This window comes from Prunus mume, linkage group LG2 (assembly GCF_029339155.1).
Source record: "Prunus mume cultivar Tortuosa linkage group LG2, ASM2933915v1, whole genome shotgun sequence".
NCBI classification, from domain to species: domain Eukaryota; kingdom Viridiplantae; phylum Streptophyta; class Magnoliopsida; order Rosales; family Rosaceae; genus Prunus; species Prunus mume.
The window spans coordinates 30,301,203-30,319,724 of record NC_142699.1 but is presented as its reverse complement, the minus strand read 5'-3'; the positions used below and the strand labels follow the sequence as shown (position 1 = coordinate 30,319,724).

The following is an 18,522-nucleotide window of genomic DNA, read 5'->3' as shown; positions in this document are numbered from 1 at the left end:
GGTGAATGGCTTCATTTGCCCCATATTTTCCCATGTGGCAGACAACTATATATGGACTAGCCAAACATGGAAAATCATTTGATTTCCCATTCTCAAACCTCATTTCCCATCAACCAAATCAGAAAAACATATATTAAACATGAATACCACTGTTTTTTTACCCCGATCAATCACGCTATGCTAAGCACCCTTTGGTTTATTCAAGGGTGAGAAGGCACTGACGATCCACTTTCCCCACAAATTTCCTTCCTAGTAATTTCCATTAATAATGCACTGGGCAAATAATGCAATCTCATGTCAACTTCCTTATTTTTGGTTCTACTACCTGAAAGTGGAGAATGTTCCATGCAGGCATGGCATCAAGCATGAAGCAGCACAAACACAAATAAACTATAATTAACGGATGCCTGGTAAAGGACTTCTAAACTTTTGACCAGTGGAAGCGACTACAATACCCTTTTAAAATTGAACACGCACAAATAGTAAAAGTGCAATCATAAATCATAATATGAAATCAAGTTTTGAAAACCCAACTCCATTGTCATGCTCGAACTGTTCTGTTTTCTTCAAAACCAGAAGTGTTTTTTTTTATGTAAATTCATTTATACAAAATTTACAACATAAAAAATGTAAGAAACATAACTCCCATCATTGTCATTGTGCCGGCAGAATTCCTAACCTAACTTGTATGTCAACAACTTCTAAAACCATGACTGTAACCTTATCAGCACCTGCACAAAAACAGAGCTAGAAGACACATCTAAAGCCAATGGGTTTATTGACATTTTTATATATGCCTGCTTGGACTTCAGATTATAATATTTTCAGAATCTTTCAAAAATCTATGGCAGTCAGTGACCTTTTAAGCCTATATGCTCTACATGGTTGTGGTTGGAATTTTGAGACCTACCCCGCCAACCCCTTTGGCAAACTCGATCTGCATCCACTTTCATAAAATAAAAGTTTAGGAAATTGAGAAGGAAACTCCAAAGTTCCAAACATGAGAGCTTCTCTAAAATGGTCATGTCCCACAGAGGAGAGCACGGAGACTTTCATGCAACGGGAATAGAGAAACTTTCATGCAACGGGAATAGCACTATTGGCTGGCCCGTTAAAAGAAAGTTTTTCTGCCTAGAGAGAGAACAAAAAGATTGCAAAATGTAAACCAAAATGCATCAGCAAATTGACTAACAGTAGAGTGTAAGCAATGCAATAATCAAAAGATGAAGGAGACCAAATTTAATACAAGCACATATATAAATAGTCAACATTAATCATAAAAGTTACCATTAATTCCAAAGAAAATTTCAATTTCTTGCTAACACAATTCCTAAGATTTCATCATCATCATCAACTAACAGCATCATTGAAACAACTTGCTGCTTCACAAAAGAGAAGGAAAATAAAAAAGAAAAGAAAAAGGAGAAGTTCAACAACTACATCTCATTGAAATCCCCCTCAAAGCAAGTACTACAATTTCAAGATGGGTTTTCAAGGATGGCATCACATTTTGGCTGCCCATTGCCCACCCCCATATACAATTTCCTAATCACTATTAATTGGAAGCATAGCTAAAAACCTTTTCCCAAAAAAACCAAAGGCATTAGAGATGTTCAGATTTAGAACCTAACATTGCTGAGAAGATCTAGAACACTTCACCTCAGCCCCTTGTTTTCTGCAACAGGGGAGTGAAGGCATGGCAAGAGGAATTAGCAGCAGCATTGGACGCCAATTCCTTGCAAGAATCAAAACCAACTTCAGAAACCATCTTCAAGAACTCTTCCAATCCCAGCCGTCCAAACTTGCTCTCATCCCTCTCGAGAAATCTCAAGATCTCTTTGAAAAACCCAACCTCGCAAGGCAACACGAGGCCTCCGCTGCACCCGAACCCGAACTCTTCCTCGGCCCTTTTCAGTAATCCGACGAAAACCGGGAGGTTCACGAACCGGGCCTGGATCACGAACCGCATTCGCTCCGCTCCGACGTAGACCGCTAGAAAACCGGCGGGGATGCGCCGGTTCGAACCGGACGGGAAGGGGCCCGAGTCGTCGTAGGAGAGGACGGAGCGGCGGCGGAGACTCGTTAGCCTCCAGCGCATCACGAGTTGTTTTAGCCGGACTATCTGGCGGATCTTCTCGACCTTTTTCATGGCGGTCGCCATTTGTTGCAGAGAGAGACGGAGAGAAAGAGCGCTGTGTAGTTTGGATTTGAGAAAGAGAGAGAGAGAGAGAGAGAGAGAGAGAGAGTGTGTGTAAAAGAAACTGAATAACCTTGAGTACGGGGGATGGAGTCCGTGATTTGGAATGATTGTGTTTTTTTGTGTGGATTGACTAATTTGCCCTTTTGGATGATCTTCATTACTTTAATTTAATAGCTAATTTTTATTATTATGAAAAAATAACTATTTTTTATTATTTAAAATCTCGATATTAAGGATTAATTATTATTTTTAATTGTTTTTGCTGTTGTATTTTTTTTATCTTATGGTTACCTCTCTCTAATTATGTGACTAGTTACGGTACGAGACATATAGAAATCCGATTGTATATGTTTATATATTTTTATCATATTGAGATGTATTGGTGGATAAAAGAGTGATGAACCTGTAACACTTTTATAGGCATGTAAGTCGGTTATTATCTCATTGAACCTTAATACTAGGCACACTACGTATTTGTGGATAAAAGAGTTATTATATCAATGAACCTTTAATACTAGGCACATTATCAAAGAAGAATCTGTAGTATGTAAATCTTAAAATAGTTAGAAATATACATGGACGTAGAATCAATTTTCTTTTTTTAGAATATTAAAGAGAACGGAATATTTGACTTATCCGAATCTTAATCCGTTATCTTATCCCCTTCATTATTTACGCTAACATCAAGGGAGTGGAATTAATTTTACGTAGCCACAAAAGAGCAAAAACTTTATCACCTTATCGGCGTGAAAATCATTCTTGTTTTGAAAGGAATGGAAGACTTGTTTTGAAACATTAGGAAATTTATTTCAACCTAAAAAATGATGAAATTTATTGGTAAAGAGAAGAACTTGGGATTGAGGAGGGGCCTCCCTGGGTTTACCCTCTCTTCGCTAATGATTTGACATGATTCGTTATTAAGTTAATAACTCGATGGAAGAAAAGAGCAATAGCTAGTAGGTCAATTTGAACTCCTTGAACAAAGCTAGGACAACCATGACTATGCTTGAAATGCAACACAAAGTAATGGAAATGAAAAACTGTATTCGAATTCTGCTTGTAATGGAACTCTTTTTGTATAAAAAAAATAATAATAAATGTATTTGAATGCACAAAAAATAATTCAAACTCTTTTCTCTATAACATATTCAATATGAAGAAGTTTTTATGATACATTAGATTTAAGGGTAATGCTAGACTTATCATATTTTTATACCACATTGTGTACCATTTCTCTAATAAAGGTGAAGCCTACCAATGCCTGGACTGAAAAACTTTTTGGTGGAGCCCACTCAAGACTAACGCAGCCCATGTGTAAGGAGGAATCAATGGGGCGCATGTGTCGCGCTACTGGTGCTACAGAAGCTGTCGCGCACTGGTGTGAGGAAATTTGGGTTTATGATCAAATGGGTTGGAGAATGCCCAATATTAATTAAAAAAAATGTATAACATAAATTTTCATTTTTCTCAATTTACAATCATTTTATTTGGTCATATCTCATAAAAATTAATTAATATTGGGCCCCTTTAAAGAGTAAATTTTGGTCGCTATATGGCTTTATCGAGTGTGCGCTATGTAGCCTTTACTTGTGATCCTTCAGGGGTTAGATAGTGGTGACCCTGTTTGGTACCCAATCCTACATCACTTGGCGAGGAAATGCGATGTGCGGCCTTATACGTAGCGTATTGGCTGGAAATCAATTTGGTATCAAGTTGGACAAAACAGAAAGACAGGAAGTGTGCTGAAATACATGTCAGGTATCAAAATAGCGGTGTCCAATTCCACAACGCTTGGGTGAGGAAAAATTATGTGCCTTACATGCAAGGCTGGACCCAACTCTAGAGAAACACTCTCATGCAATGGGAATATCACTTTTTGCTTATCACCGACCAATAACGTAACGATTTATGAGCTAATTTTTCTACAAGTCATTGTGTTATTGACCGGAGATAGCAAAACAGTGTTATCCCGTTAAAAGAAAGTTTTTTTTTTTTTTTGGCAAAAGTTGTCACTAATATTCATTCGAGATTAGAAAAGAAAGGGAGAATAATCACACACTACACTCCACTAAAGTGAAAGTAGCCCACCTCACATCCTAAAGTCCACATTTTTGCACTCAAATCTGGATCTAAAATACTAGCCAAACCTCTTTATGATTCTGCCCTCACTACAAGCAGTGACGGACCCAGGATCCGAACTCCGTAGGGTCATAGTGTAAATGTTCGAAAGAAATTTTAAAAATGGGTTATTTTTCTTATCTATTTTTTCTCTTCCAAATTTTATTCCTTTATTAGAAAAATATACTTTGAATGATTTCAATTTGTCATTTTTTTATGTATGTTTTTGAGTGTTTCAATTCATAAAACAGGTTAAAAAGATTTTTTAAAAACAGTGTTATAAACTAAATAGATTGAGATTGAGAAACTGAAAGATTGAGAGAATTGAAAGGGAGAGAAATCCTAGTTAGGGAGTTTTATTCAGATTGATCAATCATTACAATGAAGATGAGGCCTACCTTTATAGAAGGGAGGAAACGTGCTCATCAGGTATTGTACAGGGAAATGTGGGCTCCACATGCATGTATTTACAACAAACAGGTTAATGTTGGAGAATGGAGGGATACGGAAGGGTTTTTAATTTTAAAAATTTTTCTGGGCCAAAACGACGTCGTTTTGCCCAGGTGTTTAAAAAAACAGAAGCGCGTTGCGCTGCTTCTTCTTCCTCTTGCGCACAGCTTCCTCCCTCTTCCTCTTAGGCAAAACATCAAACACTTGGAGGGCAATCCAAGGGGTCACACAGCCAGCTCAAGTGGACCTCCAAGCCTATTTCCATGGCTTCCATAGGGTCGTTTGACCCCAGTGACCCCACTGTGGGTCCGTCCCTGACTACAAGTGCATATTCCATTTCGAAAAGAAAGATGCATTTTAAGCTGAAAAAGCCCAAAAAAAACTGTCAGGGTTGGGCCCCAAGTAGACAATATCTTTGTATAAATATAAATCGAGCAAATTATCTTATTGGACGTTTGACAAAAAAATGGTAATGTTAGTCTTTTTGTTTGGTCGAAAATCGAAATATAAAGCCGCTGCTGTAAACAAAAAGGATGATACGTGTAATTTAATTGAAAATAGTTGATATGACGTTTTAACCGGATATGCCGCTCTGGCCTACACTGACTGCCGAAGAAGGCAATGATTTTTTCTTCAATTTCACAACATCTCCTGAGATCCACAAATCTTTTATGTTAAAGCTTAAAAAGCTTCTGCATTTGCATTGGGATCGATTAGATTGGCGATTCTGAGATCATTTGGGAAGATGGGTGAGTGGTCTTGGCCTTCTGAAGCTCAGGTACTCTTTGATCCACTGAGATTTTATATGCTTCTTTCTTTCTCCTCTGTTCTGCTCATGTTACAATCATATCAGTGTCGTAAATAGTGTATGGGATAGTGCATTGTTGATCCACCAAATTCCAGTTTCTTGGTACTTGTATGTTGAATTGAAGTCATTTAGTATATCAATGACAACATTAGCACTGTTTAGCTGACATATTCTAGCTTTTGGAAGCAAGAACTGGGTTGTCATTGGTTCCTCAAAAGCAAGGGAACTAACTTTGCCTTAGAATTATCTTCACTGTGGGTTCAATTATTTGGATTATATAAAGCTTGGGTTTTATTTAGAAACTTGATGGGTATGTTAGCATGCATTGTTTTTGGCCTCTGTTTAATCATTTCGCAATGCCGTCTGGATCAAAGATATTATTTTGTATGCTAATTATATTTATGTATATTGTAGTTGAATGGAATTAGGCAGACAGTTTCAGAAATGGCTGGGAGAGGTATCGAAGACGTTCGGGTTGTAGTTTCTCCTTATCGAATTTGTCCATTAGGAGCTCATATTGATCACCAGGTTAGTTTTTGGTTTCTTTCGATGATATGTGCATGTTGACCTCTTGATGATCTAGTTTTCAGTAAAATTTTAAATTTTATTTGTTGTTCATCTAAAAAAGTTTGTTTCCATATGCTTTTTGAGGTTTTCTGTAGCTGTTAATTTATGACCTTTTGATTACTAAGTCGCTGTTCATAGAATCGTATGTAACATTTTACCAGTGCATGTTATTGGTTAATTTGCTAGTTTCTATTAGGCTTTCTGTTAGATGCCAAACTTTGTTGTTTTCATTCTATTATTTTTTGGGTAATATGTCAAAAAGTTATGTTCACCTTTTTTAAATGGTTGCAGGGAGGGACTGTATCAGCTATGACAATAAATAAGGGAATACTTCTAGGTTTTGTTCCTTCCGGTGACACTCAGGTAACTATCAAATATAGTCTTTTAACGAGTCTAGAAAACCAGTGATGATGCCCAAAAATCTTGGTCAACTAGTTTTACTTTATACAGTATTTAATATGAAAACATCACTCTAATTAACAAGTAATAGCAGACTGAGGTCAACTAATCATTTTCTTTGTAAGCATAGAGCCTTTTTCAGTTTTTTATTGATTTAAAATTGTTATTGAATGAACAAGAATAAAGAAGAATTTAAGAAGATGTGAAATCTCTGGAAATTTATTGATTTAAAATTGTTATTGAATGAACAAGAATAAAGAAGAATTTAAGAAGATGTGAAATCTCTGGAAATGGAACTTAATTAGGATGCGCAATCTCAAACCTTATATGAATTTGGGGGCTGCTGAGTGTGTACCTACAAGGTGCAATAATGTACAGCAATAAGGTTTAGGGTACATTGACCAGGGCAGCTTCTACCTTACCAGGTCTGCTCGTCCATTTTTTCATCTAAGAAATCCCGGAGTTTCCTTGATGCATCCATGGTTTGTTGACTGGGTATTAAATTCCCAAAGGTCCTCAAACATGGGTACTTTGCAATCTACTTGTACTTGTTGATGTAAAGAGGAGATTATTAAGCTGTCATCCCTGTCCTTTATTTCTGACAGCAGATTATTAGATTGTTATCCATGTTTTAGTTACACCATAAACTGCTGAGTGACTTGTTGTTGTTGTTGTTGTTGTTTTTTGTGTGTGTGTGTGTGAGTTTTCTCCTTTTGAAGTTCGAACTCCGATTAAGTTGTGTTTGGTGCAAGCTTTTCACCTAGCTTGGTGGCTTTGCTCTTGCAATGGTTTTAATTCAGTTTGTTTCAGCACACACCACTTGTTCTTTGCTTTGTTTGAACTTATTCTTTGATTCCTAGCACCTACATCATATCTGTATTACATAAATTCTGGATCCCAACTATAGTTTGATTGAGTCTCTGAGACCTTCAATGAAAATTGAATAGTTTTTCCGTACCTAAAGTCTCTGTCCCTCCCCTTCGTCTCTCATTGTGTGAGTGCCGTGATTGAATGACCCATGGAGTATCTCACCATGACATATGTGTTTTTGGTTGCTCGAAGATGCAGTTGGATCATTATTGGTCATGAGAAAACCAAAATCTTCAGATTTTTATAATGCTTTGGAACTATGAATGATCCATAGAGTATCTCATTATCAGATGCATGATTTTGTTTGCTCAGATATGAAGTTGAATCATTGTTTGTCATGAAGAATGAACTCTTGAAATTCTGTGAATGCATTGAAAATATGGGATTATTGAACAAAAACTTATACTAGAGAAACTTTTAAACTAAAGTATGAAATTTGAACTTTAAAGTTAGTTACTTCCGTTGTCATCTGCTTGCTGAGTCATTGAATTCTTGCTGTAGGTTATACTGCGTTCAGGACAGTTTAAAGGTGAAGCTAGGTTCAGGTGTGGGGTCTTTACCCCTGGTATTTCTTAATTTTATGCATTATTTCATTTATTTATTTCAAATCCATGCTTATTGAGTTGATACAGTTCTATCAAAACTAAAAAAAAAAATTACACCTTTAAAAGAAATACCACTTTTTATATAACTTTTCAAGGGTAGCCAAATATTAGGTGCTTGGGCCTTTCGGTTTGTTGCATAGGCCTTTGTTTTAGTGCATAGGCCTTCAGTTTGCTGTGTGGACCCTATGTACCCAATCTTGAGTATTCCTATTTTATTTGTATCAACTTTTCTTAGTAAGTCATTATTTTACTTGCATTTCATTGTGTAATCATGTGGCATCTGGTGAACTTGATTATTTCCTATTGGTTTTATAGAGTTGATGAAGTTCAATGCCCTAGGAAGAATGCAAATGATGCTTCCGAAATAGAAATAGATGAAGACTGCGATTGGGGAAGTTATGCAAGAGGAGCCCTCTATGCATTACAGAGTAGGCAGAACTCTCTTGTCCAGGTTAGAGATATGTCTTTAATGACGTTCTTCTCAATTCTTTACTTTTTCTTCTTCTTCTGATTAGTAAAATAAATGTTGATTTATTGAACATAATATTCCTTGCACTTCTTAATTGGACTATGATAACTTTTTACTAATTTTTTTTCTAAGAAAGATAAAGAAGTGACAGAGATGGGCATTTTTGTTGGAAACTTCTCTGCATATAATCTGTTTTCTGATGGTTCTATGCCATCTTTCATTAAAGAGTTAATTATAAGATCAATTGTTTCACTTCTTGTAGGGTATCATAGGATATATAATAGGTCCTGAAGGTATGGACAGTTCAGGCCTGAGCTCCTCTGCTGCTGTAAGTTTGTCTAACTTGTTGTTTCCTTTCTTGTTAAATGATGACAATAAAAGATGATTGCATACAAAATATTTTCATTACGCCTTAGGTGCCACAATATATGAGTTTTGTGTCAAGAAATGCCATGTATTACTACTCTTTGTAAAATCTACAGAGTTTGATTTATTGCTTACTAGGGGTATGGTATTTCTTGTATACCTTTCTTGGACTAGATTTGCACCTTGCCTTTCTAGAAAATATTTACTACTAGTGTAGAAAGAAGAATGATGTGTTTTATATTTCTTTCTAGTCGAGAGAAGTAGTAAATTAGGCCTATATTTAAGAGGTCAAACTTAGTCGATGGATTTTATCTTCCGTTTCAAGAAATTCATACACAAACAAAAACAAAAAGCACATACATTAACCAGTTTGCCATTCATACTATTCTACACTGTTAGAGTTATATGAAAATGTAAGAAATTATGAAGCAGTGCAGAAGTGTTTATGAAGTTTGTCCAAATGGACGGCTTCATCAGTTGAGTCTTGGTTTAGTTGCTCGGAATCAGTGTACACTTACAATTGAAGTGAAACTCTTTAAGTAAGAATTAGTCAAATGCAGTGCATGCTTAATTTTTTATCAGTAAAATTATATTGTTTAAAGACTGTTTCTGTAGTATACATCTTGTGGAGCTTTTAATTTCTTTATTGAGGAGAGTTCCTCCCCGCGATATTCAACCCATTAATCTTACAGTTACATGTTGACAGGTCGGCGTAGCTTACCTAATGGCTTTGGAAACTGCAAATAACTTAGCTGTGTCCCCCGAAGAGAATATTGAGTATGATCGGTAGGTTTCTTTAACATTTGAGGGGCCAATACGTTGGCCAACAATTAGTTTATACTTTGGCACACTCCTTCCTTAAGAGTAGACCTCTCTCCAGTCTAGAGGGTCCAATGCATGAAACTCAACTTATATTGGAAGGTTGCAATTACAGGCTTTCAAAATCAGGATCACCTGCTTTGATACCATGATAATTTGCTGGTTTACTACCAGTTCCAAAAGCTTAAACTGTTAGGATGTGGGCCAACAAGTAGTTTATATTCTATCAGATATTGCTTTTTTTAATTTATTTATAATTTTTATACTTTTAAGCCCAGCATTGAGAAGTGGTCTCCTTGTTTACTATCTTTATACTTTCTTTTTAATGAGAAGTTCTATTTCTCATAAAAAAACTTCCCGTTTAATCAACTGGATATTCATTTATCACATAGGATACCACTAGTCTGTGTCTTTTTACCCATCCTATTCTGGTACAGTTATTTTTGTTATATTTATATACAGGCTCTAATATAGAACTTTACAAGTACCATTCTTCTACATTTCTTTCACTATCAAACCATTAATGGTTTTAATTTTGTGTTGTATGTAGGCTGATTGAAAATGAATTTTGGGGCCTGCGAAATGGGATATTGGATCAATCAGCCATATTGCTTTCAAGCTATGGTTGTCTATTGTGCATGAACTGCAAGGTAGTGCATGAAATGTCTGTACTTGATGCTCTTAAAAAAAAAAAAAAATCTCTGGATTGACTTCATTTCTACTGCAGAGTCTGATTCTATTGCTGATATGTTGGTCATGTTTATTTCTGTTTTTGGTGCTTTCTAACTTTGAGGCATTCTGCATTACTGTTGACTTGCATGATCCAGCCATCTTCATGAATTGCTTAACTATTATGTTGAATTTCTGATGCATGGGTGATTTCTTATAAAAGTTCACACTTTGGCTGCTGCTTTCGTAATGATCTCGGTAGACAGATTTGTTTATGTCTGATATCAGATTACATCATAAATTTTCTAGTTTTCAGCAATGGTTTCTAGTATTATGCATAAAAGGCTTAAGCATATGATTTCAGAATTACAGGTTTAAATTGTGATTATAAATGGATGGACACACTATGAATCAGTCCACTTCCTTCAATTTGTAAGGTTGTACCAAAGAAAGCTATATACACTTTTTTTTTTAATAACTTCAACCGCAAGAACTTTGAAACAATTAACATTTGAAGTTTAGACTTCAATTTATAGAATGGAAAAATTCCTACTATGTGACAGCTTGTAACAAAGAAAGCTGATTGAATAAATTCACATACTTCAACCTCAAGAATTGAGAAAATTAAATTTGAAGTTTAAACATAAAATTATAAAATGGGAAGAGAAAATGGGGCGGGGTGGGTTAAAATTAAATTTGTCTACCTTGAAAGAGACAGGAAGACTTACCAAAGTTAATCCAAATTGCCAATAAAAGAGAAGTTTGTCTGCCCTCAAAATATAATATGCTATCCTTATCAGTTAATGCTTTTATTTGTCAGATTTTTTTTTTTACAGGTTGAGCATTTGCTATACCAGGAATTGGTCTGATATGGGCTATTCATTTGCCCGATCTTTTTCTTTTATGACCACATATAGCATATTCTGCTCTAATTTTGATTAATAGCAACATGATGTCTCATATATGTAGTTTGCACGTGTAGACTAAAGAACATAAGCTTATACACCCACCAAAACTGGGAGAGAACCACGAGACTGAGTGGCAGCAAGCATACAAAATATTGTTGGCATTTTCAGGCTTGAAGCATAATTTGACTGTAAATCCTGGATATAATCGTCGAGTTGCAGAGTGTCAAGAGGCCGCGGCAGTTCTTTTGCAGTAAGATCCATTTCCCTTGTTACTGAGAACAATTGGCAAGAAAGAAATAGGCGTAGTTCTTTTTGTACTATTGTTTAAATGCTGCGTCCAACTCCAAATTTATCTTCCTCTTGTTTAGACTATGACGTACTGGCTGACATTCTTTTTTCTCCTATTGACCAGTGCATCCGGAGATGGTGCAGCAGAGCCACTCCTATCTAATGGCTAGTACCTTTACCTGACCTTTTGAGTTCAATATTCATTGATATTATTTGCGTGATGATATTGATTGACTTCCTTTTTCTCTTACAAGCAGTTGAGCCAGAAGCTTATCAAACTCACAAGGTAAGAAAATTTGTCTTGTGCTTTTGCTGTATAGATTCTTCTGGTTCATGGTGTGTGTGCACACATACACACAAGTCCATTATTACATTGTATTTCAATGTCTTTGGAGCATAGGCATGTCCTTTTGGTTTGATATCTTGCAATTGTTCATATTGCTGGTGATCTGTGTTTCTCACAAGCTGGATTTGCCTCTTGAGGTTGATTCATTACCTTCCTTGCATTTATCGCTAACTTATGTTTCCTTGATTCTGCAACTGCAAACTTCCTTGTATTATCCAGAAATCTCTTTGATTATTTTCCACCCTGGCTATGCACTAAGGTAGAGGGCTTTAGGTAATATATTATACCAATCCACATCGCGGACACAGCCCTAAAAGTGCCCCCTCGCTCCGACTCCAACTAACCCCACGTTAAGATCATGGATCGCTATTGTGGTCCATCGTAAGCTTCTATGTTGTTAGTAAGAGCAATTGTTCAACCCTATAATATCTCTACAGACCTTTTCACTCCATGATTGGAGGTAACATATGGCATAACACCTACAGTGTTTCTTCATGGGTGGGAATGAGTATTGCTTGCCACATGTAATTTTATGGAGAAAAAAAGATTCTTTTACTCTAAGAAGTAGGATTTCATTATTTCTATTAATACTTTCCTAGTCTTTGATAGGTTGGAAACTCCCTTACATATTTAGATTTTGTTTCTCTTTGGATCAACATGTATACTTTCTACCCTATGCTACTGTGTGTAAAAGTCATGCCCAGTGGTGTGCCTCAGAATGCTTACTTGGAGGCTTAAAAGAATTTGCAGTTTTATGAGGTCTTCTGGGAAAACTTCTTTCCCCATCTTTTTTACTCCAGGGTCTGGCTTCACTGGTTTAAACACACACACAAGAAGAAAAATTAAAAAAACATTCATTCTTTGTAAAAGGGCCTCTCTTTTTCTTTGCATTTCGTAAAAACTTAAAATAGTCTCAAATTTGTATATACATATATATGCACACAATGTCAGTCGATAATCATGAGAACAGTTTTTCTTGTCAACATAATATCAAGGGACTTAAATTCATTAAATTCATTGAAGGTATTTAGACATGAAAATGAAGCTTATGTATCCTGTTATGATTTTATAAATATCTCTCTTTGCAGCACATATTAGAACCTAATTTAGCCAAGAGAGCAGAGCATTATTTCTCAGAAAATATGCGGGTTAGCAAAGGTATTACCATATTTGCATTGTCAATAATTTAAATTACATATGCATGTCATTCTAATTTCTACGTTATTCTTTGCTCTATTGATTTATAACTACTTAACATAATGGGATTGTTTCAGGATTCGAAGCTTGGGCTTCAGGCAGGTTCGAAGATTTTGGAACGCTCATTTCAGAATCTGGCCTAAGTTCTATTCAGAACTATGAATGCGGTATGATCTACTTTCCTTTGTTCTGGTATGATTTGACAATTTAGATTCTTTCTGAAAAGTGTGTCTCTATTCATCGAGATTGCCCATTATATGGACAGAATACAAGTTAATTAGGAAAGAACATAGGCTGATATTCAGCCCCTGAAAACAGCTCACCTACCACATATACATGTATCTAATTATAGCTAACCTACCACATATACATGTATCTAATACATGTATCTAATTACAGCTAACCTACCACATATACATGTATCTAATTAATGAAAGAATCTGCTGGCATTTAAATCTGATTTCCTTTGACATCCCCCCTCAAATTGATGCTGGTAAATCGACAAGCATCAATTTGCTAACGAGGAAATGATGGCGCTGACGTGGCATGGATTTGGTGAAGATATCGGCGATCTGCAGAGTAGTAGAGACATGTGGAAGGGTGATAACCTGATGATCATAGGCTTCTCTGATTGAGTGACAGTCAACTTCGATGTGCTTGGTGCGTTCGTGATAGACGGGGTTGGCTGCAATTTGGATGGCACTAGTGTTGTCAGCATGTAGTGGAGTAGGATGAATAGGACCGAAACCAAGTTATGTGAGGAGACCACGCAACCAAATGATCTCGGAGCATGCAGCAGACATGGCTCTATACTCTGCCTCAGTGGATGATTTGGAGACGTGGTCTTGCTTCTTGCCTTTCCAAGAGATAAGGGCATCACCAAGAAACATACACCAGCCAGTAGTAGATTTTCTGGTGATTGGGCAACCGGCCCAATCAGCGTCACTGTAGGCTTGGAGCTGAAGGGAAGAACCTGTAGGGAAGAATAAACCACGACTAGGTGTGCCAAGAATGTAGCGAATGATGCGGCGAACGGCAGATAGATGGAGATGCGTTGGGGCTTGCATGAACTTGCTGACAGTGTGAACAGCATAAGAGATGTCTGGTCGGGTGATGGTTAGATAGATAAGACTACCAACCAGCTTCCGATAGGTAGTAGGATCCTCAAGAAGCTCCCCGTCGTCACGTCGATATTTCACATTAAGTTCCATGGGGTGTCAACTGAAGTAGTGTTGGTGAGGCCGGCTAACTGAACCAGATCTTGACTGTACTTGTGCTGATGCAAGAAGAGACCATGAGGCCGATGATGCACCTCTAAACCCAAGAAATAAGTGAGCTGACCAAGATATTTCATGTGGAATGTAGAATGCAACAAAGTTTGAACCGCTGAGATTGCCTCCAAGTCAGAGCCGGTGATGACAATATCATCCACATAAACAAGGAGGACAACGATACCCATGGATGTCCGTTGTAGAAAAAGAGAGGAGTCATACTGACTTTGAGTGAAAGAAAAACCAAGCAAAGTGGAGCGAAACTTTTCAAACCATACTCTCGGTGCCTGCTTCAAACCATACAAAGAACGTTTTAGTTTGCAAACTTCATTAGGTGAGGAAGTAGGCATACCATAGGGAAGTTTCAAGTAAACTTCTTCCTTGAGATCACCGTGGAGGAATGCGTTCTTGACATCCATTTGATGTAAGGGCCAGGATTGGGATGCAGCAAGAGCGAGTATAGTTCGGACAGTGGTCATTTTGGCGACTGGTGCGAAGGTCTCATCATAGTCGAGACCATATTCCTGTTTGTTGCCAAGTGCCACTAACCGAGCCTTATAACGGTCTATGGACCCATCAGAACGAAGCTTGACAGAAAACACGAACTTACTGCCAAGGGGTTTCACGGATGAGGGACATGGAACAATGTCCCAAGTTTGGTTTTCCTCAAGGGCGAGAAGTTCGGCTTCAACAGCTTTCCGCCAACACTCATGCTTCATGGCCTGTTTATAAGACGAAGGAAGAGAAATAGAAGACAAGGTGGCTGTGAAGGATGAAGGAGAAGAGGAACCAAACCTATCCGGGGGTCTACGAACCCGAGTACTGTGTCTGAGAGGGGAGGTGCGATTCTTTGGAGCAGGAGCAGCGGCGGGGAAGGATCTTGAGGGGGCTTGGGAGGTGCCGAAGGCTGGTGGGAAGTGGCGGAGGAGCGTCGTTGATACACTAAGAGAGGCTTAGAAGGGACTGGAGCTGCAGAAGAGTTAGTAAACATAGGCAAAATAGAAAATGAGGGAGAAACGGGATCCGGATGCGTGGGAAAAAAATACTGATTTTCTAGAAAGATCACATTTCTAGAAACTCGAATGCGGCGCAAATTTGAATCATAGCAAAGAAAACCTTTCTGGTGTACTGAATATCCTAGGAAAGCACACTGAATCGATTGAGCCGTGAGTTTTGTGCGTTCATGTGCAGGAAGATGAACATAACAGACACAACCAAAGGTACGAAGGTTGGAATAAATTGGAGGGTGACCAAATAACCTGGTGAAGGGAGAGTTGTGGTTCAATGTGGGAGAAGGCAACCTGTTGATGAGATGGACAGCAGTGGATAGAGCTTCACACCAAAAACGAGAGGGCGTAGATGACTCTAACAAGAGAGTGCGAACAACATCAAGGAGGTGACGGTTCTTCCTTTCAGCCACCCCATTTTGTTGAGGTGTTGAAGGACAAGACCGTTGAGAGATGATGCCGTGAGTCTGTAGGAAGTCCTGAAACAAATGAGACATATACTCACCCCCATTGTCAGAACGAAGGATTTTGATTTGGGCTGAAAATTGGGTCTGAATATATGCATGAAAAATCTTAAAAACAGAAAAGACTTCATCTTTAGAATGTAGAAAATATATCCATGTGAAACGACTATAGTCGTCAATAAAAGTGACAAAGTATTTGTAATTAGCATGAGAAGTGATTGGTGCCATGCCCCACACATCACTATGTATCATATCAAAAGGTTGAACTATATGTGGTGTGTGAATACGAAAAGGCAGAGTCTTACTTTTGCCAAGTTTGCAAGAATTGCAATCAAATTGAACAGCACTAAGAGATGGTGATTCTTTATTCCCAAGAAAACCAGATTTCAATAAATCATGAAGGACATTAGAATTTGGATGTCCGACAGATCCTAAAATCCATGTCATAACTTGAGCGTCCTTGACTTCCCACTTGGCGTGCTGGTCTTTGTCTTTGTTTTTGTCAGGAGCTGGGTTACTTCCATCAACATGTCCCCTCGCCTCCTTACCTTTGACGAAAATCCCGAAGTGAAACGCCCAAGCAGAGTAGTTCTTGCCATTGAAACGAATCAAAGAAACATCTGACTTATCTGAAGACATGATGTCAAGAGAACTTGATCAAGAATAACTGAGACTAAGGAACTTGAGAGCAAGAGATAATTCAGAGCTATAGCTCTGATACCATGACAATTTAGAGTCTTTCTGAAAAGTGTGTCTCTATTCATCGAGAATTGCCCATTATATGGACAGAATACAAGTTAATTAGGAAAGAACACAGGCTGATATTCAGCCCCTGAAAACAGCTCACCTACCACATATACATGTATCTAATTATAGCTAACCTACCACATATACATGTATCTAATTACAGCTAACCTACCACATATACATGTATCTAATTAATGAAAGAATCTGCTGGCATTTAAATCTGATTTCCTTTGACATGATTTACTTTCCATTGTTCATAGCTACTGTATGTTTTCCCAAAGCATCCTCCTGAATCTTCCCTGATCATGGTGCATAAAAGAAGGCAACACAAATTAATTGGTTGCGTTAGGTTAATATTTAATTGAAATGATTAAAAGAATGAAACGTATTTCCCACTTATTAATATTAATAAGCATATGTCCCTACATGGGCAATTTTGTAGGTAGTACCAATGATGGCTATGTTCTTTTTACTATTTTGTTGGTAGACCAAACTGTAGACAGTCTTCAGACCAAAAACAAAACTGTAGACAGTCACCTGATGCTGACAGAGTAGTTCTGCGATATATGGATACTTAAACTAAGAACTAGGGTTAAGAACTAGGGTTTAATATTTCTTAAAGGGTAGTATAAACTAAGTCCTTTGTGCCAATTTTGATATATTTAACTGACGTTACCGAACCTTAAAATTTTTGTCATCCTTTATATGGCAAGTATCTTTTTCTCACGAGGGCAAGTAGGTATACCAGGATTATATGATTCAAATGCTTCAATTCATTCTAGGTCCTCTACTGGTTAAAATAGCCTAGTTTTCTAATATTCTGTGTGGGCAGCATTGGGAATCATATGACTGTTGTCTCTTTTGAGCCTTGAAGTCTTTTCTGCCCATAAAAGCATAGGATTAGAGTGATCTGCTTCTGATGGTATCTGTACTAACATGCACATATACCTGGTTATCCTGTATTCTTTCCATGTAAATCACCATTAGAAATGACTTGGGCAATGCTTTCTCCTTGCTGGCTTTGAAATCATTTCAGCTGAAGTTTTACTACCAGTTACTTTATTTTCAACTTATTTTCTGAAAATTCATAAATTTGTCTTGATTATGTTGAAATTCTGACATCTGCGCAATTATAAAATTCCATAGAATTTCAACCTCTTGCCACCACCAAAATAATGACAATAGTTGAGAAAATGATATTTAGTTGTTTCAGTGACCTCAAATGCAAGCTAAGATTGGAGTTTGTAACATGGTCAATGGATTTTAACTTGATTTTGTAATTGTTTAAGGTTCTGAACCACTGATACAATTGCGCCAGATCCTTCTAAGGGCTCCTGGCGTATTTGGAGCACGGTTCAGTGGTGCAGGATTTAGAGGGTGCTGTGTTGCACTGGTAGATACTGATCATGCAGCTGAAGCTGCAACATTTGTTAGGGAAGAGTACAAGAAGGTCCAACCTGAGTTGGCAAGCCTATTAAACCCAGACACGGCGGTTATGATATGCGAGGCTGGTGACTCTGCCCGTGTTATTTGACGACTGTTTATTGATTACTTTCATTTGTTCAATTGTTTCTTTATTTAATTCATTGTTGTAAACCTTTGAACTCAACGTTCATTAGAATTAGGAAATACGAATATAGGATTTTGAGTATTCACAAGAAAGCTTATATATGTGGAAAAGTGAAGGAGCTTCTGGTTGTATTGAACTCATATATATACACAGAAAACTTCAGTTGAGGAATCCCTCCAAAAATCATGTACACTAACCATCTTACCAAGGTTATCACCACCACCACCTGAACCGCCCATGGTCACCACCACTGCCATCATCTCAACTATCATCACTTTCGGTGGCGGAACCAGGATTTTATGTGTGGGGGAGGGGGACAATACATGCCAAAGTAACCAAGAGGACCAAAACATCATATATATATATAGGTAATTATCATTTTAC

The 18,522-nt window shown here is 37.4% G+C and overlaps 1 protein-coding gene and 1 pseudogene across 3 annotated transcripts; one reads left to right on the top strand and one right to left on the bottom strand.

Moving 5' to 3' along the window:
- Positions 1 to 1,270: 1,270 nt before the first annotated feature.
- On the bottom strand, positions 1,271 to 2,257 carry LOC103323592 (protein SMALL AUXIN UP-REGULATED RNA 51 pseudogene; annotated as a pseudogene).
- Positions 2,258 to 5,370: 3,113 nt separating this feature from the next.
- GALAK (galacturonic acid kinase) lies at positions 5,371 to 18,321 on the top strand. Of its 3 annotated transcripts, none has more exons than XM_008225593.3 (14): positions 5,371 to 5,546; positions 5,991 to 6,104; positions 6,435 to 6,506; positions 7,914 to 7,957; positions 8,333 to 8,468; positions 8,749 to 8,814; positions 9,559 to 9,638; positions 10,222 to 10,321; positions 11,323 to 11,498; positions 11,661 to 11,701; positions 11,794 to 11,822; positions 12,971 to 13,040; positions 13,157 to 13,246; positions 17,887 to 18,172. In XM_008225593.3, exons 1-14 carry the CDS (start codon positions 5,514 to 5,516, stop codon positions 17,940 to 17,942), a joined length of 1,107 nt encoding a protein of 368 aa, XP_008223815.2. In that variant the 5' UTR covers positions 5,371 to 5,513; the 3' UTR covers positions 17,943 to 18,172. The 3 variants fall into 3 exon arrangements, with proteins under 3 accessions (XP_008223815.2, XP_008223812.2, XP_088901015.1); XM_008225590.3 differs by having other exon boundaries at positions 5,373 to 5,546; positions 17,858 to 18,321; XM_089044889.1 differs by lacking the exon at positions 5,991 to 6,104 and having other exon boundaries at positions 5,373 to 5,546; positions 17,858 to 18,321.
- The last annotated feature ends 201 nt before the right edge of the window (positions 18,322 to 18,522 follow it).